The following is a 24410-nucleotide window of genomic DNA, read 5'->3' as shown; positions in this document are numbered from 1 at the left end:
ATTATTTGAGGTTTTTTTGGCGGGGGGATTTAGTAGGTATATCTCCTGTCTCTTTGCTCCACACTCCAACTCAGTAAGTGGTAGTAATGCACCTTATGTTGGTCTGCCAACCGCCATTAAAATCTACAAGAAGAAGAAAGCAGCTGTGGTGTGAAAAAGCTGAGTAAGTGATCATGGTGCTTAGAGTGAGAACAGGGGTTTTGAAAAGGCAAGTCTCATTGATTGGCTAATTGGCGACATTTCATCCAATAAAAGTAAGGTAAGGTTGGGTGGACTGGCCTTAGAGGGTAGAAGTTATGAGATTGGAGATTTGAAGCCTTATCTTAAGAAGTATTGGTGAAAGGGCACCGATAAAATCATGTAAGGCTTATTTTGCCATTCATTCATTCGATCTTGATTCAATGTAGGTGGTTTTTCAGTTATGGTGGTGAAATGCTTCTCCTGTAACATATGGGCAGTTAGCAAACCTCATGGTCTCCTTGATGACTACATCTGTGGGAAGTGCTTCCAGGTGCAGCTCTTGATAGATCCCATCAAGGAATTGTAGCTGGATTTGAATGTATTCAGGATCATCTGGGAGGCTGAGAACCTCATCTTCATAGATGAGACTCTCACTGAGGGAGTCACACCAAAGGTAAAGGCATCAGATTGGTGAGTGACCCCCAGGAAAAGTAAGGGGTAAAGACCGTCAGTGTATGGTTCCCCTGAGTCTATTTCCCTCAATAACCCTTGAATATGATTGAAGGGGATGTTCTTTCAGGGGCTAGCAGCAATAGTCGGGTCCCTGGCTCTGAGGCTCACAGGGGAAGGATGCAGTTAGACAGGGTGATAATGATAGGAGAATAAGGGTGATAAACAGGAGATCCTGATGCTGCAGGAGAGTCACCGGGTTGCCTCCTGTGTGCCAAGGTTAAGGATGTCTCTGAACACCTGCAAACAAATCTTGAGGGTGAGAATGAATAGGTGGAGGCCATTGTCATATGTACCCATATCTACAAGAATGGAATAAGGGCTGAGGTCCTGCAAATGAGTACAGGGAGTTGGGTAAGAAGCTAAAATGCAGAACCTTGAAAGTATTGATCACTGGATTACTACTCATGTCTCATGCTTGGAAGGTCAAAAATAGATCAGCCAGATGAAGTTCCAGTTGAGGAGCTCGTCTGAGGGCAGGGCTTCAGATTCTTGGACCATGAGAACTCTTCTGAGGTAGAAATGATCTGTACAATGGGACAATTGGCACTTGAACCAGAGAGGGATAAATATCCTTGCATGAAAGTATGTTAGTGCTACATAAGGTGTTTTAAACTAGACTGACAGGGAGTGGGACCTGTGAGCAGGAGCAAGTCATGAGATGAAGCAGCAGAAAGTGACAGCAAGCCTAGTAATCAGGATAGCCAGGAATACAGTAAAGGCAGTGAAAAGAATAGCCTGCTAAAAGTGATCTTCATTCTCTAGGGTGGAACGTAGGAGGGGTGATCTCATTGAAGTACACAAGTTATAGAAGACTCAACAAGGTGGAAGTTGACTGTGAGCATGCCATAAGTGAGGAACATAGAACCAGGAGTCAGAATCAGAATCAGGTTTACTATCACCGGCATGTGACATGAAATTTGTTAACTTAGCAGCAGCAGTTCAATGCAATACATTATATAGAAGAGAAAAAAGTAATAACTAAAATAATAATCATAATAAATAAGTAAATCAATTGCAGTATATGTATATTGAATAGATTAAAAATGTGCAAAAATCAGAAATACTGTATATTTTTAAAAAAAGTGAGGTAGTGTCCAAGGGTTCAATGTCCATTTAGGAATCGATGGCAAAGGGGAAGAAGCTGTTCCTGAATCGCTGAATGTGTGCCTTCAGGCTTCTGTATCTGCTACCTGATGGTAACAGTGAGAAAAGGGCATGCCCTGGGTGCTGGAGGTCCTTAATAATGGACGCTGCCTTTCGCTCCCCGAAGATGTCCTGGGTACCTTGTAAGCTAGTGCCCAAGATGGAGCTGACTAGATTTACAACCTCCTGCAGCTTCTTTCTGTCTCATGCAGTAGCCCCCACCCCCATACCAGACAGTGATGCAGCCTGTCAGAATGCTCTCCGCAGTACATCTATATAAGTTTTTGAGTGTATTTATTGACATGCCAAATCTCTTCAAACTCCTAATGAAATATAGTTGCTGACTTGCTTTCTTTATAACTACATCTATATGTTGGGACCAGTTTAGATCCTCCGAGATCTTGACACCAGGAACTTGAAACTGCTCTTTCCATTTCTGAACCCTCTGTGAGGATTGGTATGTGTTCCTTCGTCTTACCCTTCCTGAAGTCCACAATCAGCTCTTTCATCTTACTGACGTTGAATGCCAGGTTGTTGCTGTGGCACCATTTCACTAGTTGGCATATCTCACTCCTCTACGTCCTCTTGTCACCACTTGAGATTCTACCAACAATGGTTGTATCGTCAGCGAATTCATAGATGGTATTTGAGCTGTGCCTAGCCACACAGTCATGTGTGTATAGAGAGTAGAGCAGTGGGATAAGCACACACCCCTGAGGTACACCAGTGTTGATCGTCAGTGAGGAGGAGATACAGATTTTGGTCTTCCGGTTAGGAAGTTGAGGATCCAATTGCAGAGGGAGGTACAGAGGCCCAGGTTCTGTAACTTCTCAATCAGGATTGTAGAAATGATGGTATTAAATGCTGAACTATAGTCAATGGACAGCATCCTGACATAGGTGCTTGCGTTGTCCAAGTGGTCTAAAGCCATGTGGAGAGCCATTGAGATTGTATCTGCCATTGACCTATCGTGGCGATAGGCAAATTACAATGGGTCCAGGTCCTTGCTGAGGCAGGAGTTGAGTCTAGTCATGACCAACCTCTCAAAGCATTTCATCACTGTCGATGTGGGAGTTGGTCACTAAGATTGGGACAACTTTTGAGGGCAGAGAATCATGCAATTACCTATCTAAATAGCTAGGGAGTTTTATTTACTGGGCTGCTTCAAAATACAGACAGATACATTTCTTGAATAGTAAGAGAATTGAGAGAGATGGAAATAGCGTGGGGAAATCAGAATTGGATTTGTTATTACTGAAATGTTATGGTTTGTGGCAGCAGGGCAATGCAAGACATAAAAATTAAAGTTACAAAAATAAATAGTGCAATAGATGAATAACAAGCAATACAAAACTCAGCAGGTCAGGCAACATCTATGGAGGGGAATAAACAGTTGATGGTTCGGGCTGACGCCCTTCACTGGGACTGGAAAGGAAGGGGGAAGAAGCCAAAGTAAGTTGGGAGGAAGGGAGGGAGTACATGCTGGTGTGATAGGTGAAACCAGATGAGGGGGAAGGTATGTGAGTGGGGGATGAAGTGAGATACTCAGAAGTGATAGGTGGAAGAAGTAAAGGACTGAAGAAGAAGGAATCTGAAAAGAGGGTAGACAGCGGGAGTAAGGAAGAAGGAGGGGCACCAGAGGGAGGTGATGGACAGTTAAGGAGAAGAGAAGTGGAAAACAGGGAATGGAAAAAGAGAAAAGTGGGGCAGGAGAAATTACCATAAATTGGGATATAAGTTTCAATTGAAAAGGCGTTTAATAAGGGCAATTTTATGGTAGTCATGGGGTATTTCAATATGCAGGTCGGTGGTGGATCCCGAGGGGGGATTTTGTAGAATGCCTCCGAGATAATGTTTGGAGCAGTTTGTGGTTGAGCCCACTAAGGGAAAGGCAATTCTGGATGGGAGCTGTGTAATGAACCAGATTTGATTGGTGAGCTTAAGGTAAAGAAACCCTTAGGAGACAGTGATCCTAATATGATAGAATTCACCTAGTTTGAGAGAGAGAAGATAAATTCAGATGAATCATTATTACAGTGGAATAATAGGAATTACAGAGGCAAGAGAGAGGAGCTGGGCATGATTGATTGGAAGGAGACACTAGCAGGGATGGTGGCAGTACAACAATGACTGGAGTTTCCAGAGGTAATTCAAAAGGCGCAGGATAGATACATCCCAAAGATGAAGATGTTTTCTAAAGGGAGGATGAGGCAACAGTGGCCAAAAGGGAAGTCAAAGATAGCATAAAATCAAAAGATAGTGTATATAATATAGCAAAGATTAGTGGGAAGTTAGAAGATTGGGAAGATTTTAAAAACTAAAAGAAGGCAACTTAAAAAAACTATGAGAAAAAATGAAATATGAAGGTAAGCTAGCCAATAATATCAAAAAGGATGCAAAGAGCATCTTTCAAATATATAAACAGTAAAAGAGAGGCAAGAGGGGACATCAGACTGCTGAAAAAGTACACTGGAGAGGTAGTAATGGGGGACAAAGAAATGGCAAACAAACATAGTAAGTATATTGCATCAGTCCTCACTGTGGAAGACACTAGCAGTATGCCGAAAGTTTAAGAGCATGAGGGGACAGATGTGAATGTGGTTGCTATTACAAAGGAGAAGGTGCTTGGGAAGCTGAAAGGTCTGAAGGTAGATAAGCCACCTGTCTGGATTCTTGACACAACAGGGTTCTGAAAGAGGTAGCTGAAGAGATTGGGATGGCATTAGTATTGATCTTTTAAGAATCACTAGATTCCGGAATGAGTCTGGTAGACTGGAAAATTGTAAATGTCACTCCACTCATTAAGAAGGGACGGAGGCAGATGAAAGAAAATTATAGGCTAATTAGCCTGGCTTTAGTGGTTGAAAAGATTTTGGAGTCTATTATTAAGGGATGAGGTTTTGGTGTACTTGGAGGCACATGATGAAGTAGGCCAAAGTCAGCATCGTTTCCTTTATCCGTTGGAATTCTCTGAGGAAATAACAGGCAGGGATAAAGGAGGGTCAGCGATGTTGTTTACTTGGATTTTCAGAATGCCTTTGACGAGGTGCCACACATGAGGCTGCTTAACAAGATAAGAAGATAAGAGCCCATGACATTATAAGAAAGATACTAGCATGGATAGGAGATTGGCTGACGAGCAGGAGACAAAGAGTCAGAATAAAGGGGACCTATTCTGGTTGTCCAACAGTGGTAAGTGGTGTTCAGCAGGGGTCCATATTGGAACTGCTTCCTTTTATGTTATATGTCAATGATTTGGATGATGGAATTGATAGCTTTGTGGCCAAATATGATGATACAAGATAGGTGGAGGGACAGGCAGTAGGAAGTAGGAAGTCTGCAGAAGGACTTAGACAGATTGGAAAAATGGGCAAAGAAGTGGTAGATGGAATGGAGTGTAGTGAAGTGTATGGTCATTCACTTTGGTAGAAGGAATAAAGGCACAGGCTATTTACTAAATGGGGATAAAATTAAGAAATCAGAGATGCAAAGCGACTTGGGAATCCTTGTGCAGGATTTCGTAAAGGTTAACTTGTAGGTTGCGTCCGTAATGAGGAAGGCAAATGCAAATGCAGTGTTAGCATTCATTTTGAGTGGGTGAGAGTATAAGAGCAAGGATGTGTTGCTAAAGGCTTTATAAGACATTAGTCAGACCCCATTTGGAGTACTGTAAGCAGTTTTGAGCCCCTTATTTAAGAAAAGACGTGCTACCATTGGATGGGGTCCAGAGGAGGTTCATGAAAATAATTCCAGGAGTGAAAGGGTTAATGTATGATGAGTGTTTGTTGGCTCTGGGTCTGTACTCACTGGAGTTTAGAAGAATGGGGGGAGGGGGAATCTCATTGAAACCTATCAAATACTAAAAGCCCTGGACAGAGTGGATTAGGAGAAGATTTTTCCTATAGTAGATGAGTCTGGGACCAGAGACTCAGAATAAGAGGGGAGTCCACTTAGAACAGAGATGAGAAAAAAATTTCTTCAGGCAGAGAGTGGTGAATCTGTGGAATTCATTGCCAGAGACGGCTGTGAAGGCCAAGTCATTGAATATATTTAAAGCAGAGCTTGATAGGTTTCTGATTAGTCATGGTATCAAAGGTTACTGGGAGAAGGCAGGAGAATGGCATTGAGAGGGATAACGTATCAGCAACAACGGAATGGCAAAGCAGACCTGATGGGCTGAGTGGCCTGTTTCTGCTCCTAGGTTTTATGGTATCGTGGTCTAAGTTAGAAAAATCAATGTTCATGCTGTCACGGTGGAAGCTACCCAGATGGAATATGAGCTGTTGCTCCTCCAAACCGTGAGTGGCCTCATCATGGCAGTAGAGGAGGCCTTGGCCCAACACGTCAGAATGGGAAGTAGAATTTAAAAAGTTGACCACTGAGGAAGCCCACCTTTTGTGGTGGATGGATCGAAGGTTATATTTTATGCCACTGAATAAATTGGATGTGGATATACAGGTGTGTCTGAAATAATGGCAGGAAGTCAAAGGTTGTGGGAAGGATGGGAGGGGAATTTGACAATGCTGGAATTACTTCTGATACACTCTGTATCCACGTTATTAGGTACACCTGCTCATTCATGCAAATATCTAATCAGCCAATCATGCGGCAGCAACTCAATGCATAAAAGCATGTATACTTGCTTAAGAGGTCTAGTTATTGTTCAGACCTAACATTAGAACGGGGAAGAAATGTGATTTAAGTGACTTTGACCATAGAGTGGTTGTTGGTGCTGGTGGTGGTTTGAACATCTTAGAAACTGTTGATATCCTGAGACTTTCACACACAACAGTCTCTAAATTTTACAGAGAATGTTGGGAATAACCAAAAAAAACATCCAGTAAATAGCAGGTCTGTGGGAGAAAATGCCCTGTTAATGAGAGAGATCAGAGAAGAGTTTCCAGACTAGTTAAAGTTAAAGCTGACAGAAAGGTGACAGTAACTCAAATAAGCAGGCATTACAGCAGTGGTGTGCAGAACAGCATTTCTGAAGGCACATCCCCCATCAAAACTTGAAATGGATAGGTTACAGCAGCACAAACATACATTCAGTGGTCACTTTATTAGATAAGGTGGCAACTGGGTGCATGTACTGAATGGGGAGGGGGGGAAAGAGACAGCAATGATATTTTCAGCAGTCCTCACTATCTGTTACAGGGTAGTAGGGAATGAGGATAGGCACCTTTGGGAACAGTGACCACACTTTGGTAACTTGATCTACTTCCATGGCTACTTTGTACATTAAACTATGGTCGCTATTTCCAAAGGATATTTGCATAGATTCTTCAAATCACTTATGTGTCCTCAATCCCCAAGATAAAATCGAGTACTTTACAGCCTCTTCCCGTTTTGCACTCTGCGCACTGCTTCAGGAACTACCTTGAATGCATTTTACTTATTGCTCAACAAAGTAGTCCTGGTCAACATTGGAAAAGTTAAAGTCTCTTACTGTGACTTTGCCTTTACAATTTTTATAACATGTGAGCCATAACTCAGACAATGCAATACAGATTTTAGCTAAACTGTGTACTCAGATATTTTTGTCTTTTTGCTATTATTACCAGATTTGCAAATTCCTTCGTCTCTCTTCCTCCACCCCCACCCCCACCCCCATACAGACTTCCAAAACATAATATTGCATCAAGTACAGTAATTGTCTGAAGTCAGATCAGACACCGACTCTGAATTGGGGGTAGCGTTAGCGTAACGCCATTACAGCGCCAACAACCCAAGTTCAATTCTTGCCACTGTCCAAGGAGTTTGTACGTTATCCTTTGAGTGTTCTGGTTTCCTCCAGCGTTCCAAAGACCTACGGGTAGATAGGTTAATTGGTCACATGGGTGTACTTGGATTGGGCGGTGCCGACTCGTTGGCCGGGGAGGGCCTGTTACTTTGGTGTGCATCATACGTAATGATTTAACTGGCGCAAATTCTATGAATCCATAAACGGGCGCAATTTTGACTAAATTAAACAGCATAAAACCTAAAATTAGTTCTGTATTGAAGTTTTAAAAACAAAGCATTTTAGTTTTTAATTAGTATAATTATTTTTAATCTGACATCGCTTATAACGCTCCACGATATTCACGTTCGTTTTGAATAGCTAATATTATTGGTGACATCATTTCTGTAACAACAACTTTATTCGGAGTTCACAAATCAATACTGTAACATGCCCGCAAAGTCCGATTCTCACTGCAGTTGCTTCATACAAACGTTTGTATATTATGAAGAGCAAATGACACATTTAAAATATAACTCATTCATGTTTCTTGTGGGAAATGTTTCTTTCAACGCTTTTGGGTTGCTCTCCATTCAAAAGTACTTTAATTGCGTGATCGAACTATCTGTTCAGAACGCGTTGTACTTTAGCTTACGTACGAAATGTTTTACTTCAATCTATATCAAATTTGTAGATCATAAAGACAGGCCAGCCAGTTTTGAAAAATGTGTGATTTGTTTTTGAGAAGTTTAAAACAAGGTTGGATTTACTTTAAGAGTGTGTAAACCATTTCGTTTGAAAGCTGAGGAAACAAGCAGGTAAATCCATATTTGTGCGGTGAGTACTGCATTACCTCATTCTTTCAGTGTCTGAGTATATTTGCGTTGACTGGACGGTATGTATCCAATGCCGGAAGTCCATCACCTCGAATCGCACACATGATTAAAGTTTAAGACCGCGCATAACCTACACCAAAATGAATGAATTAGCCAGTAAACTTCCGATGATTATGTAAAAGGATAACTACTGTTAATCATTACAGGGGTTTAAGGACGTGTGATTTAAATTGAAAGGTTTAAACTTCTGCAACTTTTTGAATAATAGGTTACTAATTGCTATACATAGTATCAGAATGCATTAACTTCAAAGTACTCTGTAGTTGTAATACTGGCACGGCGGGGTTCAGGTCAGCTGGTGTGAAGTTACAGTACACTGTTTACAATTTAGCATTGAAACGGGCGTGACGTGCCTCCTTGGCAAACGTCAAGGACAAGGCGTGTCAAGTCCATCAGGCGCCTAGTGCGTCACGACATTGTATCACGTGACACAGATCGCGTCAATTTCATTCACAAAATCCTCCATAAAAAGGCAGCCGGGACAGAAGCTTCAGTTCGGAAGCAAAGCGTGAAGATAGTTCAAGAAGCAGCTTTGCTATCAGCAGAAGCGAGACTTCTTGAGGATCAGCTGTGTTAAGTCAGCAATTATGGTCATGATGGAAATCTCAAGCGTTGATAATGAAACTCTGGGACAGCTTCTGAAAGAAGACGCCTCTAAATGTTTGCTACTGGATTGTCGCTCTTTCTTCGCCTTTAACGCATCGCATATATTGAATTCAATCAACGTCCGTTTTAGTACCATAGTTAAGCGAAGGGCTAAAGGAGCGATGGGGCTTGAACACATTGTACCTAACGAAGAGTATCGCAATAGTTTGATCTCCGGCCGCTATTCATTCGTTGTTATATTTGATGAAAAGACTTCTGAGTTTAACATGCTCAAAAAAGATAGTACAGTACACCTAGCAGCCAGCACGTTGTGTAGAGAATCCTATGGAGCAAGCATTAACTTTCTCCGAGGTAAGTACATTGAGAGCACAAACTTCGCTTTGCTCCAGTAACAACATCAAAAAAAACTATCAGCCTGAAGCACTTTAACGGCCAATATATTACTCAAAACCTTCTCCTTCTTGCAATAAAGCTAAAGCTTGTGCCTATCCGGCGAACAAATGGTTCCGCGTAAAGAATTAACAACTTTAAACGAATTAAAACGTTTATTTTTTTTGCGTTATATTTTGGTGGCTCGAATTCTAAATGGCTTTAGTAAATTCGAAACTGGTTTAAGTTTACAGCGAATTAATTAGTTTCTCTATCTTTAATTTCAGGAGGCTATGATGCATTTTCATCGGAATATCCGGATTTTTGCGCTAAACCTTCACCCCCTCCATTGTCGCTACCTCTGAGCGCTAACAGCCGGCCGAACAGCGCAGAGCCAAGCTGTAGTTCCTGCGACACTCCGCTCTATGATCAGGTTAGTTTTTGCTAAACCCCACAAATTGAGTAAGATTTATTATCAACCATTTAACATAAAGGTCTCTGTAATATAGATTACTTATTAACAAAGCATTTCCACAAAATTAAATGATGGGAAATTTTGGGGGGAAACTGACAAGTGTTTGTTTTTCCGCAGGGTGGACCTGTTGAAATCCTCCCTTTCCTCTACCTCGGAAGTGCCTATCATGCGTCAAGGAAGGACATGCTGGACGCCCTTGGAATTACGGCTCTAATTAATGTCTCTGCTAACTGCCCAAACCACTTTGAGGAGCATTATCAGTACAAAAGTATTCCAGTGGAGGACAGTCACAAAGCAGATATCAGCTCCTGGTTCCTTGAGGCCATCGAATTCATCGGTAAGAGCTTGTACTTCTATTCATAAAAATAAACAGTTAATCCAAACAAATTGAAAAGTTATAACTTTAACCTGCCGAAAGAGTCTCTAATAATGCTAAAAGATACGTAATCAGTATTTCCCTATCACTGAATATACGGAAGCGAAATCTGAAGATTGTTAACATTAGTTAGTCTCTTTTTGCTCCTCTACCTTAACACTTGTGTTTATGCTCATTTGTTAGTTATAAAAATCCATAGGATTGTATTTTTTTCTTAATGAACTATAAAGATTTTATTGCCTATCTGCTTTTTGGTGCTCAATCAGGCGTTTATTTTTGTCTCCCTCTAGACTCTGTGAAGAACACTGGTGGCAGGGTGTTTGTTCACTGCCAAGCTGGTATCTCTCGATCCGCTACCATCTGCCTGGCTTATCTCATGAGGGCCAACCGGGTGAAGCTGGACGAAGCTTTCGAGTTTGTTAAACAACGTAGGAGCGTCATCTCCCCCAACTTCAGCTTTATGGGACAACTTTTGCAGTTTGAATCTCAAGTATTCACCCCCTCCTGTTCGACAGAGGCTGCCAGTCCCTCTCATAATACCTCCAGTACTTCAACCCGATTTGTCTTTAATTTTCCTGTCACCATGCCCGTGCGTTCGCCAGCGAATTCCTTGGGTTATCTTCAGAGTCCTATTACGACCTCCCCTACATATTGACCAAGACTATTTCTCCAGAATAAATAAAGCACAATAAGCTAAGAGGTCGTGTCCACACCCATCCTCAATGTAGAGGTTGGTCGATTATGGTCTCCAGACCAGAAGTTTCATTTTTTTAAAAACTGAACTTTCTCAACCAGACCATTGCACTGTGTCCAAATCTGAAGACTGTCTGGCGAAGATGCAATCGACATTTTAGCACTTTTTATACCGTTTCGGAGGTGGGGGGGGGGGGAAGTTTATAGTGATTTCAGTTTGATAATTTATACAATTATTTATTTACACAATGGCCATTTTGTTGTATAGATATTTTGTACGAGTTCAATAAAACACTTTTTTACATTTTTTTTGCTGCTGAACATTAGTAATACCTTGCTCTGCGCATTAATACAACACGTAATTTAACACTACAAATCGCTGGAGTGTTTAATCCTAGATTGTAATCCAACAATCCACTTTAGCTACCATTGCCTCGTTATTTCCTTTCAATACTGTGCAAAAATGGACCAGGAGGCATAGATTAGTGGTGAACAGAGTGACAGCTATACTGTGAGTATTTTGGAATTAGATAAATGGGCAAATACAAATCCATTTCACAAAGCAATGTATTAGTTTCAGTGAGGCTAATGAATTATTAACAACAACCCTGTTTTTCCAAAGAAATTAATTTAGAAATCAGTGCTGAATGTAGGTACAAAAGTGATCTATAAACGTATGCTTCTAATTATCCCCTCCAATCCCTCTAATAATATACTAAAGGAGTTAGAACTCAATATAGTTAAAAGATGCACAAATTCTGTTAGAAATGACCCCAAGATGAATCTGCTTTAGAGTCAGGCACTCAAATTCTATAGTGAACAGCTCACTACTGAATCCACTCCCCTATATCATTCCCGAGTCACCAATCATTTTGTTCTGGTTATTAGAAACCTGAACTGCTTCTGTCACATCCGGTAACTTAATCCACCTTTGGAAATATTTTAACTTTGAATGTAGGTTGCTTGGAAGATGAGAAGTGGGAATTAGTATTAGGTAAAGCAGAAATGGCTGAGGCTTTGAATGATTATTTTGTGTCAGTCTTCATGCTGGGAAGACACATCCAACATGCAAAGAGAGATGTTATGAATGTGATGGGAGGTGAGGATTTTGATACCATTGCTATCACTAAAGAGACGGTGCTGAGCAAACCAGTAGGCCTAAGGTAGGTAAGGTCCCTGGTCCTCATGGAGTACATCCCATGGTACTGGAAAGAAAGAAATAGTGGAAGTAATATTTTTGTGATAATTTACCAAAATTCTCTGCATTCAGGACAGGTCTGCGTAGATTGGAAGACAGTAAGCATCAGGCCACTGTTTAAAAATGGATGAGGACAAAAAGGCAAGTAATCATAAATCAGCTAGCATAGTTTAACATCTCTAGTCAGGAATATGCTTGAAATTACCACTAAAGAAGAAATAATGAGATATCTAAATAGGTATCATTCCATCAAATCAAAGTCAGGAAGGGCAAGCCCTGTTTGACAAAGTTATTGGAGTTTTTTGAGGATATAACTAGATGAGTGGATTGTGTGAATCTGATGGATATCAGATTCTATACTTGGATTCCAGATGGTATTTAATAAAATGCTAAGTAAGACTTATCCATATGATAAGAATACATGGAGTTGGTGTTAGGGTATTTGCATGGATAGAGGATTAGTTAACCAATAATATGCAGATACTTGAGATAAATTGTGTTTTCTCCGGTTGGCAATAAATTTCAGACTGACGTAAGGAGGGACTACTTTTTGGAGAGAGTAGTGTAGATGAGTCATATTCTGCATGAAGGTTAGTGACCAGTAGCGTGCCTCAGGGATCTATTCTGGGACCCCTTCTCTTTGTGATTTTTATAATTGACATGGATGAGGAAGTGGAGGGATGGGTTAATAAATTTGCTGATGACACAAAGGTTGGGGGTGTTGTCGATAGTGTGGAGGGATGTCAGAGGTTACAGTGGGACATCAATAGGATGCAAAACTGGGCTGGGAAGTGGCAGATGGAGTTCAACCCAGATAAGTGTGAGGTGGTTCATTTTGGTAGGTCAAATATGATGGCAGAATATATTAGATGTAGTTTATATGGCTTTCAACAAGGCATTTGATAAGGTACCCCATGCAAGGCTCATTGAGAAAGTAAGGAGGCATAGGATCCAGTGGAGACCTTGCTTTCTGGATCCAGAATTGGCTTGCCCATAGGAAGATCAGTGGGATCTTGGGATCCAAGTCCATAGGACACTCAAAGCTGCTGCACAGGTTAACTGTGTGGTTAAGAAGGCATTCATCAACTGTGGGATTGATTTTATGAGCCAAGAGGTAATATTACAGCTATATAGGACCCTGGTCAAACCCCACTTGGAGTACTGTGTTCAGTTCTGGTCACCTCACTACAGGAAGGATGTGGAAACTATAGAAAGGGTGAAGAGGAGATTTACAAGGATGTTGCCAGGATTGGGAAGCATGCCTTATGAGAATAGTTTCAGTGAACTCAGCCTTTTCTCCTTGGCGTGGCGGAGGATGAAAGGTGACCTGATAAAGGTGTACAAGAGGATGAGAGGCATTGATCGTGTGGATAGTCAGAGGTTTTGTTTTCCCCCCAGGGCTGAAATGGCTAACACTAGAGGGCACAGTTTTGAGATGCTTGGAAGTAGGTACAGAGGAGATGTCGGGGTAAGTTTTTACGCCGAGAGTGGTGAGTGACAGGCTGTCAGCAACAGTGGTGGAGGCGGATACGATAGGGTCTTTTAAGAGACTCCTGGATAGGTACATGGAGCTTAGAAAAATAGAGGGCTATGGGTAACCATAGGTAACTTCTAAAGTAAGTACATGTTCAGCACAGCATTGTCGTCTGAAGGACCTGTATTGTGCTGTAGGTTTTTCTATGTTCTATAATGTTAGCCATTATTCCCAAATATCCCACCCAACGGTGGGCGTGGTAAAATACTGTAGTGGGTATTTGAGTAGAAATTCAGAGAGGTGTATACCAATAAACCTAGGCACATAAACTCCTCTCATCTTGGGACTTAATTCAGCTATAGCGCTCTATGTTTCCTACAAAGTGACTACAAAATCACCCAAATGTTAAATCCTAATAGCTTCCTTTGAGTATAGTGGGGAAGGAACCCTGGGTGAGCTCTACTCAAGCATTTGTGTGACTCTCATTCTGGAGATTACCAAGTGTTATATCTGCTTTTTTTTCAGGAATGGACTATGACTGTCAGTTTAACCAAGTAATCGACATCCTGAGAATAAATAGAATAGTAAATTTATTCCCTAAATGGATTTCAATTAAATACCTAATTCCTATGCAATCTTACAAAATGAATTAACCCGCTGTGCATTTCCAGATTTGTTTTAAAATATATTTGACTCAACATGTTTAAATTTAGAAATATAATTATAACACCTATCGAAATACTTCTAATGCCATGGTGTTCACCAAAAACTGTAACTGGAAACTATAAAAGGCAACTATTAACTGCTTTCGTTTTTGTTGAATTTTATATTGCATTCAGCTGTAATAGTTTGTGAGCATACGGAACTCTCTAAATATATATGACATGTACAGTGTGTTTATACATATACTCGAAAGTTCGGAAATTAAACCCAAGTAAATACTGTAAATTGAAACGAAACTTCCATCTAAAACCTGTCCAAAATGCTTCAAAAGTTACGGGACGCTTAGGTCAAATGTAAAGATTAACTAAGTTATTTGTTTTGGCATTAGTTTAATCGTAGTTCAATAGCGTTGCTAAGTTACACGGAGGAGTTGTTCCTCAGAAGTGTACGATTAATTGCGTCTCCATAGAAACCATTGGGAGTTTCCTCAGTCACACAAGGATGCCGTGCGTCACATCTTGAGCTTGGACACCAGCCCAGACCCTTCTGATCAGGCTCTGTTTATATGAATGGTCTCCAAGTCTAGTACCCGAATCCTTCTTTGTACTAACACATCCTCCGGCAAGCAGCATGTAAAACACTATTTCCTATATTTGCTTGAACACTAATATATACTTCTAAAATTCCTTGGTGCTAAGAATTATTTACACTGATCATCCATGTGTGCGTGTCCGGTTAAACTCCAGTTTACCTTGTTTTATTGCTATAATAAACATAAACAGGAATACAAATAAAATACGAGGTACTGACTCCATCGCAGTCGCTCTGCCATTTAATTTGGCTTATCGCTTCCCTCAGTGCCATTTTTCTGTACTAAAGCCACTGCTATCGAAACCTTTAATACCCGTCCATTCTGCTAAATTATTACAATCAAAAATTTGTGGAATAGTTAACCTCGCAAACGAACGAACGGCACAATTTGCATCAATATTAAATAAGTATTCGCTTGCTCAAGTAAGATGACAAGCTGATTGCTGCCGCTTCCCGGAGGATATGTTAGTGTAAAGCAGGATGATGGGTGCTGGACCTGGAGACCATTTACAATGCATAAACTGAGCCTGGCCACTCTAGCAAGTCGGATTTTTTTTTAGCTAGAGGCCAGGCGGTATCTGCAAAGGCAAATGGACAGTCGAAACCCTTCATTGGTTCATTTCTCTCGTCAGATGTGTTCCGGCCCATTGAGTTCCTCCGGCAATTTTTTTCTCTTGTTCCAGATTCTTGTATCTGCAACCACTTTAACATGGGGAGTCCAGCAATAACATTTAATCAAATATCTGCAGACAAGCAAGACGTATGGATATATACCTCGTTGTTTATAATCACAAAACTGTTTTAATCTAATCTCCGATTAGATCATTGGATAACATTTAGCACGTCATAATTGATAATTCAATTGAAACAGAAGTGGAATCATGTGTAATACCATTCAACAAATGTCAAATCTGACAACAATGAGATACGTCGCCCGTAAGGCACTGCAAGCATGTCGTCTGCTAATGTCGGGTTAAAAAAAGCACACCATGAACAGGATATGTTAGGAACTGTTGATCAGCTGTACGGCAGCATTTCGCTTTCCTGATGCTTGGTGCAATAACTGATCCTGAATGATTCTCCTAAGGGTCACCTTAGGAAATTACTCCCTTCAGGCGCCAGCCAAGTCCTATTTTTATAGGGCCCCCTTGCAGTTTATGGCGTTCTATTGCAGAAAATTACCGCATTCATACTGAAGTACCTGTATGGCCCATGGAGCTGTCACTCAAGTGACTTTCCATTACAAGACGGCAGTGGCGCGTCTGGGGCGTATTTCCAAGATAAGAGCGCATTGACGTTGAAGCTTAAGAACAGCAAGGTCCAAGGACGTCGCGTTCCCTTCATTCTTTAATATGCGTGCAGCACGTTTTCCACCGCACAGTCCTGTTGGAGGTCACGCCGGATATGCTGTAATACTATAATTGGAAACATTTATGGATCGAATTGCATTTCATTTTTCTAACTGGAAATAGCTTTGCAAGCTTAAGGATTTTACATCCTGTTCTTGGTATCCGACTATCTCAGTCCATTTCTGAAGATAGATCATTATAACTTCCGCCAGCATTAATATTTCAAATAAAGTAACTAACTCACTTTGCACACTCTGTTTCGAACAAATGCTGGAACTGCATTTTTTCTCTTTTCTTTTTCCTGAAAGCTTGTCCCGGTGTCGAAATTTACTTTGTATAAAATATTGCCGCAGAGATAATTTGAATCCAGTTTAAACTCTATTAGAAATATTAATTCTTTTGCAACACACACGAAATGCTGGAGCAACTCAGCAGGCCAGGCAGCATCTATGGAAAAAAAGTACAGTCGACGTTTCGGGCCGAAACCCTTCGGCAAGACTGGAGAGAAATCTACTCCTCAGGATTTTTTTTTGAAAAGGGGGAGCTAATTCTTTTGACTCATTTTGTCAAGATGACACTTTCAAGCATATCATGGATCATTATATATATTTAAGATCCTTGAAATTGGGTCAGCCAGCTGTTCAAATCGCATTATTTTTGACAATTAAGTAACTACAAGTTTCAATCGTGATATCACATACCGGGGCACAAAGATGCGCGAGTGGGAAGATGTGCTAGTTCTTACGATGTGTTAAGAACCACAGGATTTAAAACAAACAATGTATTACATGAAGCGTAACTACAAATCAGGATATTATGGTTCCAAATAAATCTGTTCTCAGAAATCGGAACGGTGCCGGATGAACAATTCTGTTATTTAGTCGGTCGTCAGCTGTATGGAAACTTTTGTAACGGGTTCCAAAAGCGGCTTCTAGCTCGACCTCCGACCACCATTTAAACCCATACTGTAGAAGTGTACCTGCTTTCAAAATATGCAGTGTAAATAACGTGGGCCGGTTGATAGATTGATTAGAGCTCCAGAAAATGACGTACACGCAAAGGAATTCTATGCAGTGCGGTTATCAGACTGTGTAATCCTTCCAGGTGAGGAGACACTGTGAGTCTGCTGGGGTGATATACTGTGTCCGGTGCTCCCGGTGTGGCCTTTTATATATTGGTGAGACCGCTTCCCTGAACACCTATGCTCTGTCCACCAGAAAAAAAGCAGGATTTCCCAGCGGCCACACATTTTAATTCCACGTCCCATTCCCATTCCGATATGTCAATCCATGGCCTCCTCTGTTGCCTAGAGGAAGCCACATTAGGCTGGAGGAACAACCCCTTATATTCCATCTGGGTAGCCTCCAACCTGATGGCATGAACATTGATTTCTCTAACTTCCGTTAATGCCCCACCTCCCCCTCGTACCCCATCCCCAATTTTTAATTTTTTCTCTCTCTTTCCCTCCCACAATAACTCCTTGCCTGTTCTCCATCTTTCTCTGTTGCTCCGCTCCCCCTTTCTTTCTTCCAAGGCCTTCCATCCTATGATATCCTGCCTTGTATCCCTTTTGCCAATCAACTTCCCAGCTCTTAGCTTCATCTCTCCCCCTCCTGTCTTCTCCTATCATTTCAGGTCTCCCCCTCCCACTTTCAAATCTCTTACTATCTCGTTAGTCCTGACGAAGGATCTCAACCCGAAACGTCGACTGTACCTCTTCCTATAGATGCTGCCTGGCCTGCTGCATTCCACCAGCATTTTGTGTGTGTTGCTGTGTAACATATGCATGTTTGCTTTCATTAACATTATAAAAAATGCCATACGTTTAAATTCTTCGGCTCAAAGTTTTGTGTCACACTTGGGAAAAGCACGAAGAAAGAGGAAGATTCAAGGAGAGAAAGTTCAGCCAAGTTGCAAATTCAGCTTTAGAAAAGGTGTCAGGTTTTTGTATTCTCTCTGTGAGCTTTACCAGTCACGCTGAACCCAAGGCCAAGATAGAAATGATAGTTAATAAAGGAAACATACAGTTATGATGTAGGAAAGTCAGAATTGAGAGTCTAGATTCAAGGCCCAATAATGGTCGCAACATATTGAAATCGATAGGTCTGGAAAGGACCATAGAAATATGAAGAGAACTCTGTCTACCTATTCCAGCATTCAATACAATCACGACTGAACTCACCCCAAAACCCTCGAGCCTTTTGTCTGGAGAAACTTACCCCTCTCATAAAGAAGGCCTTAAAGTCAACATGACCTCCAATAAAAGCGCAAGGTTCAAAATATGAAACAGGTTGTTAGAAAGGGAAACAGATGAAAGGGAGACTAGAACGGAAAAAGCGAATGCTCCAGATTTGATGTAATACTTTGAAGGGCAAGTTTCTAGATTTGTGTAGCATATTTCTTTTGTTTGCTAGCCACAGAGCCCGTACCCTGTTTGACAGAAGTCTTCACTACCGTTGTGGCGCGGATGAAATCATCGGAGAGACAGAGTCACTGGTAGATACAAAGCAGCTTCTTTATTCGACACAACAAGGTACAGCAGGCATCTACAGACAGAGACGCTTTCGGCAGAAAGGTCTGCTAGCCCAATGTGGGCTTGATATCTATATGCTAAACACAAAGGCAATCACTACTTAAAAAGTTATAGACAATGCTTCCTTTTGAAGCTACATACATCACACCTTCGGACTTCATCCTTTCCTTCCGATGCCAACGTGTCTGGGTTGGTATCCACAGCCTTTAGGAATGCAAGTTCAATCCACAATACATTTATTTGGCATTTTACATGCTAGCATAAAAGTCGATTAATATTTATAAAGTATAGATAACACAGTCTTCGAAACTACAGCATCTGGTCAAACTATGGCGCCAGAAGCATCTGGTATTCACTCCTTTTTAGGAAGCGCATTGTTGTGGACTCAATCCACAGTACTTTGTCAAATAAAGGTCTGGTGACCAAAGTCATGTAAGTGAATCATCTACCCAAAAAACTCACTCTAACAACTACAACACCCGATTTTCCTGGATTATATCACTGAGAAATGGAAACCACATGTGAACTAATGGGGACATCATGGTTCTGGATAAATTTCAGCTGTGCCAAATGAACACACAATCAATTTGTCAGCATCCTGTGGTTTTGGAACATAGTCTAACGATCTTCAAAAAATTTTATTTCACAACTTGATCCATTCTCATTATTACCATGTTCCTTCCGACTCAACAAAATTCAGCCCACATCTGGCGCTGGATTCATCTGTGTTCTTTGCATTTCTCGAGGTAGGGAGAAATTCCTTGCTAACGCTATGTGCAAGTGTATCGACCGCCACTTATATACCAATGTACACAGTGGTCACTCAGGTGTGTAGGAATGAGTGTGACCAGTGAATAATACTTCTGTTTGCTTCGCACATTTGTGACCAAAGATGAATACTCTCACCAGCAGCCCCCAATTCACCACGGTTTCAGTATTTTTACCTCTTGGGTATCTTATGCAGATAACCATTCTCTAGGCAATTGATTACTTCAAGTGGCCAATAACCTGTCAATAAAGATTTTAAAGAAAATTAGCTACATATTGATTATTCTCAGGATCTTTTGTGATGATTGAATAGTTATCAATTTTAGTAGCACAACATTGACTCGTAATTGTGTGCACTTGCTAATTAATTGTGTGCATTTGAGCATTTAAAGTGAGGTAAAGTGGAATAAAATTTCATTGAAAAGTAAATTCTTTAATCTAAGATAGTGAGAGATACCAATTAAATTTATTCAGTATCTGAGTTTTATATTTTTTTGATTTTTTTTGTGACATTTCTGATGAAAACAATAGCAATTTGGATTACTTTGAAATGTATGATATAATGAAACCTTCCCCTTAACGTTTATAGTGGAATATTTGTTTTCAAGGTGAGTGCTGTCATGTTGGACTGACTTGTGTGAATCTGAAGTTCAATGTGTACTGAAGGGAGAGAGGGAAAAAAGGTTTGACAGTTTGGTAATATGTGGTGTGGAGGTATAAATATTGTATAAATCATTTATCTAAATATCAAATTAAAAATGGAGTAAATACACATGGTATTTTGATGGTGCTGACCATAAAGGAAAAGGTTGGTGCCGGCGAGTACATGGTAAGTGTAAGGTTGAAATAAATTGCAGGTGCTAATGATAGGTGCGAGATTGAAACTTCAGGGATTCAAGAAAGTTATGTATTATTGTATAACGAGGAGGATGAACAGGTAGAAGGACATAATAAATGTGATCCTAACTACTACTTTATTAACACTAATATATGGTATGTTGTGAAATTTGTTTTGTAGCAACAAAGTACAATATAAAATATGCTATAAATTACAATAGGAAAATATATTAAAAATAATAAATATTGCAAAAAGAGAGCAAAATAGCTCAGCAGAAGTCTTTGATTGGACAATAGTGCAGATGCATTCCTGTGCAGGTCTGGAGCAGAGCTTTAAAAACTCATTCTCCGAAAAAGAGAGGTACTGACCAGCAGAGTGGTTATCATTGAAGTGGTCTGAGTCAGATTGGTAAGACTTTGGCTCAACAAACTTTGCTGAGAGCATGCGGAGGTGAGGTAGGTAGATAAGTTTATTTTGTTATTTCTTTTTCTTATTAAGCTCTTGAAATAATAGTGGATATATCTGCAGGGCCAGTGTTCTGTTCTGGGTATCAAATGTGGGATTTCCAGGAGACTTCCAGCATGTCTGGTGGCCACATCTGCACAAGGTGCATTGAGACACAGCTCTTTAGAGACCGTGTTTGGGAACTGGAGCTGCAGCTTGATGACCTTCGGCTTGTTAGGGAAAGTGAAGAGGTGATAAACAGGAGCTACGGGGAAGCAGAGACCCAAGGCTACAGGTGACTGTCAGGAGAGGGAAGGGAGAACGCCAGACAGTCAGATCCCAGGTGCTAAGGTCTGCAACGTTTCTGACCACGTCCACGATATCCTGAAAAGGGAGGGTGAGCAGCCAGAAGTAGTGATACATATTGGTACCAACGATATAGGTAGAAAAAGGGAGGAGATCCTGAAATCAGAATGCAGGGAGTTAGGAAGAATTTGAAAGGCAGGACCTCAAGGGTAGTAACCTCAGGATTGCTGCCTGTGCCACGTGGTAGTGAGGACAGGGATAGAATCAGGTGGCAGGTAAATGCCTGGCTGAAGAATTGGAGCAGGTGCAGGGATTCAGATTTCTGTTTCATTGGGATCTCCTCTGGGGCAGGTGTAACCTGTACAGAAGGGACGGGTTGCATTTGAATCCGAGGGGGACCAATATACTTGCGGGCAGGTTTAATAGAGCTAATGTGAGTGGTTTAAACTTATACAGTAGGCAGATGGGAAACAATATGTCAGAGCTGATTCTGGCATGGTTCTGGATGAATGGGAAAGTTGCAAATGTCACTCCACTTTTTAAAGCAAAAGGAAGGAAATTATAGGCCAGTTAGCCTAACCTTAGTCGTTGAGAAAGCGTTGGAGTCCATTATTAAGGATGATGTTTCAGGGCACTTGGAGACTAATTACAAAATAAGTCAAAGTCAGCATAGTTTCTGTAAAGAGAGATCTTGCCTGACAAATCTGTTAGTCCTTCGAGGAAGTAACAAGCAGGGCGGACAGAGGAGAGGAAGTGAATGTCATTTACTTGGATTTTCAGAAGGCATTTGAAGGTGCCAAACATAAGGCTGTTTAACAAGATAAAATTCTATAAGAGGAAACATACTGGAATGGATAGAGGAATGGTTGATGGGCAGGAGGTAGCGAATGGGAATAAAGGGAGCTTTTTCTGGTTGGCTGCCAGTGACTAAAGGCTTTCCTCAGGGGTCAATAATGGGACCATTGCTTTGCACATTGTTTGTCGATGATTTAGATAATGGAATTGATGGTAGGAAGCAATGTGATTGCAGCAGGGCTTAGACAGATTGGAAGAATGGGCAAAAAAGTGGCAGATGGAATACAGTGTTGGAAAAGGTATGATAATGCATATTAGTAAAAGGAATAGAAATGTAGACTATTATCTAAATGGGGAGAAGTTTCAAACATCAGAGGTGCAAAGGGACTTGGGAGTCCTCAAGCAAGGCTCCCAGAGGTTAATTTACAGGTTGAGCCTGTGAGCTTTTTCCTTAAAGATGTGCTGGGTGCGTTCTGGCTACCGCTGCACCGCTGCATTCTTCGCGGCAATGTATCGGTCCGCGGCCTAGGGGTTGGGGATCACTGCTCTAAATGTTTCTAAAATATGCCTGTTTTCCAAGATTTATGAGCTTACTGCTGTGACTGGAAAACTTGGATTATAAGATGAGGCTGGATAGCCTCAGACATATTCCTTGGACCTTGTGAAGCTGAGAGATGGCCTGATAATTCCTAAAATCATGAAGGGCATAAAGTGAATATTCATAATCTCTTCATCAGGGCTGGGTTGTCCAAAACTAGAGAGCTTTGCTTTAAAGTGAGAGGGGAGTGATTTGAAAGAGACCTAAGGGACAGCTGACTCCACAAAGAAGGTGGTGAATATGGAGAAGGTGGAGAGTTTAAACTAGAATTGTTGGGGGGTGGGAACCAAACTGAAGAGACTGGGGAAGAGGAGGTTGGCTCACAAATAGACAAAGCTTGTAGACAGTGTGAGAGGCAGGTGATAGAGAAGGGACGCGCTCAGACCGAAGGTTTGAGATGCGTCTATTCTAATGCAAGGAGTTTTGTGAACAAAGTGGATGAGCTTAGTGCGTGGATCAGTACTTGGAGCTATGATGTGGTGGCCATTACATAGACTTGGATGGCTCAGGGATAGGAATGGTTACTTCAAGTGCCGGGTCTTAAATGTTTCAGAGAGGACAGGGAGGGAGGCAAAAGAGGTGGGGGTGTGGCACTGTTGATCAGAGATAGTGTCATGACTGCAGATAAGGTGGACGTAATGGAGGGACTGTCTACGGAGTCTCTGGAGTGGAGGTTAGGAACAGGAAGGGGTCAATAACTTTACTGGGTGTTTTTTATAGGCCGCCCAGTAGTAACAGGGATATCGAGGAGCAGGTAGGGAAACAGATCCTGGAAAGGTGTAATAATAACAGAGTTGCCATGATGGGAGATTTTAATTGCCCAAATATCGATTGGCATCTCCCTAGAGCAAGGGGTTTAGATGGGGAGGAGTTTGTTAGGTGTGTTCAGGAAGGTTTCCTGACACAATATGTAGATAAGCCTACAAGAAGAGAGGCTGTACTCGATTTGGTATTGGGAAATGAACCTAGTCAGGTGTTATATCTCTCAGTGGGAGAGAATTTTGGAGATAGTGATCATAATTCTATCTCCTTTACAAAAGCATTGGAAAGATATAGGAACAGACAAGTTAGAAAAGCATTTAATTGGAGTAAGGGGAATTATGAGGCTATCAGGCAGGAAATTGGAAGCTTAAATTGGAAACAGATGTTCTCAGGGAAAAGTACAGAAGAAATGTGGCAAATGTTCAGGGGATATTTGTGTGGAGTTCTGCACAGATATGTTCCAATAAGACAGAGAAGTTATGGTAGGGTACAGGAACTCTGATGTACAAAGGCTGTAATAAATCTAGTCAAGAAGAAAAGCTTACAAAAGGTTCAGAGAGCTAGATAATGTTCGAGATCTAGAAGATTACAAGGCTAATAGGAAGGAGCTTAAGAAGGAAATTAGGAGAGCCAGAAGGGGCCATGAGAAGGTCTTGGTGGGCAGGATTAAGGAGAACCCCAAGGCATTCTACAAGTATGTGAAGAGCAAAAGGATAAGACGTGAAAGTATAGGACCTATCAAGTGTGACAGTGGGAAAGTATGTATGGAACCGGAAGAAATAGCAGAGGTACTTATGAGTACCTTACTTCAGTATTCACTATGGAAAAGGATCTTTGTGATTGTACTGATGACTTGCAGCAGACTGAAAAGCTGGAGCATGTAGATATTAAGCAAGAGGATGTGCTGGAGCTTTTGGAAAGCATCAAGTTGGTTAAGTTGCTGAGACCGGATGAGATGTACCCAGGCTACTGTGGGAGGCAAGGGAAGATCTTTGCATCATCAATGGGTCGGGAGAGGTTCCGGAGGATTGGAGGATTGTGTTCCTTTATTCAAGAAAGGGAGTAGAGATAGCCCAGGAAATTATAGACCAGTGCGTGTTACCTCAGTGGTTGGTAAG

General features: G+C 41.2%; 2 protein-coding genes across 2 annotated transcripts in view; one reads left to right on the top strand and one right to left on the bottom strand.

Moving 5' to 3' along the window:
- ergic1 (endoplasmic reticulum-golgi intermediate compartment 1) overlaps window positions 1-8703 on the bottom strand; it is a 99850-nt gene extending 91147 nt beyond the window's left edge. The window contains exon 1 of the mRNA XM_072263735.1: window positions 8412-8703. Coding sequence (XP_072119836.1) covers window positions 8412-8479 — 68 coding nt within the window. The 5' untranslated portion in view covers window positions 8480-8703. The remainder of the gene's footprint in view (window positions 1-8411) is intronic.
- On the top strand, window positions 8453-11280 carry dusp1 (dual specificity phosphatase 1). The gene is made up of 4 exons (XM_072263733.1): window positions 8453-9411; window positions 9717-9862; window positions 10022-10241; window positions 10571-11280. Exons 1-4 carry the CDS (start codon window positions 9042-9044, stop codon window positions 10933-10935), a joined length of 1101 nt encoding a protein of 366 aa, XP_072119834.1. The 5' UTR covers window positions 8453-9041; the 3' UTR covers window positions 10936-11280.
- The last annotated feature ends 13130 nt before the right edge of the window (window positions 11281-24410 follow it).

This window comes from Mobula birostris, chromosome 7 (genome assembly GCF_030028105.1).
Source record: "Mobula birostris isolate sMobBir1 chromosome 7, sMobBir1.hap1, whole genome shotgun sequence".
NCBI lineage: Eukaryota > Metazoa > Chordata > Chondrichthyes > Myliobatiformes > Myliobatidae > Mobula > Mobula birostris.
This window is presented reverse-complemented; position numbering and strand designations above follow the sequence as displayed.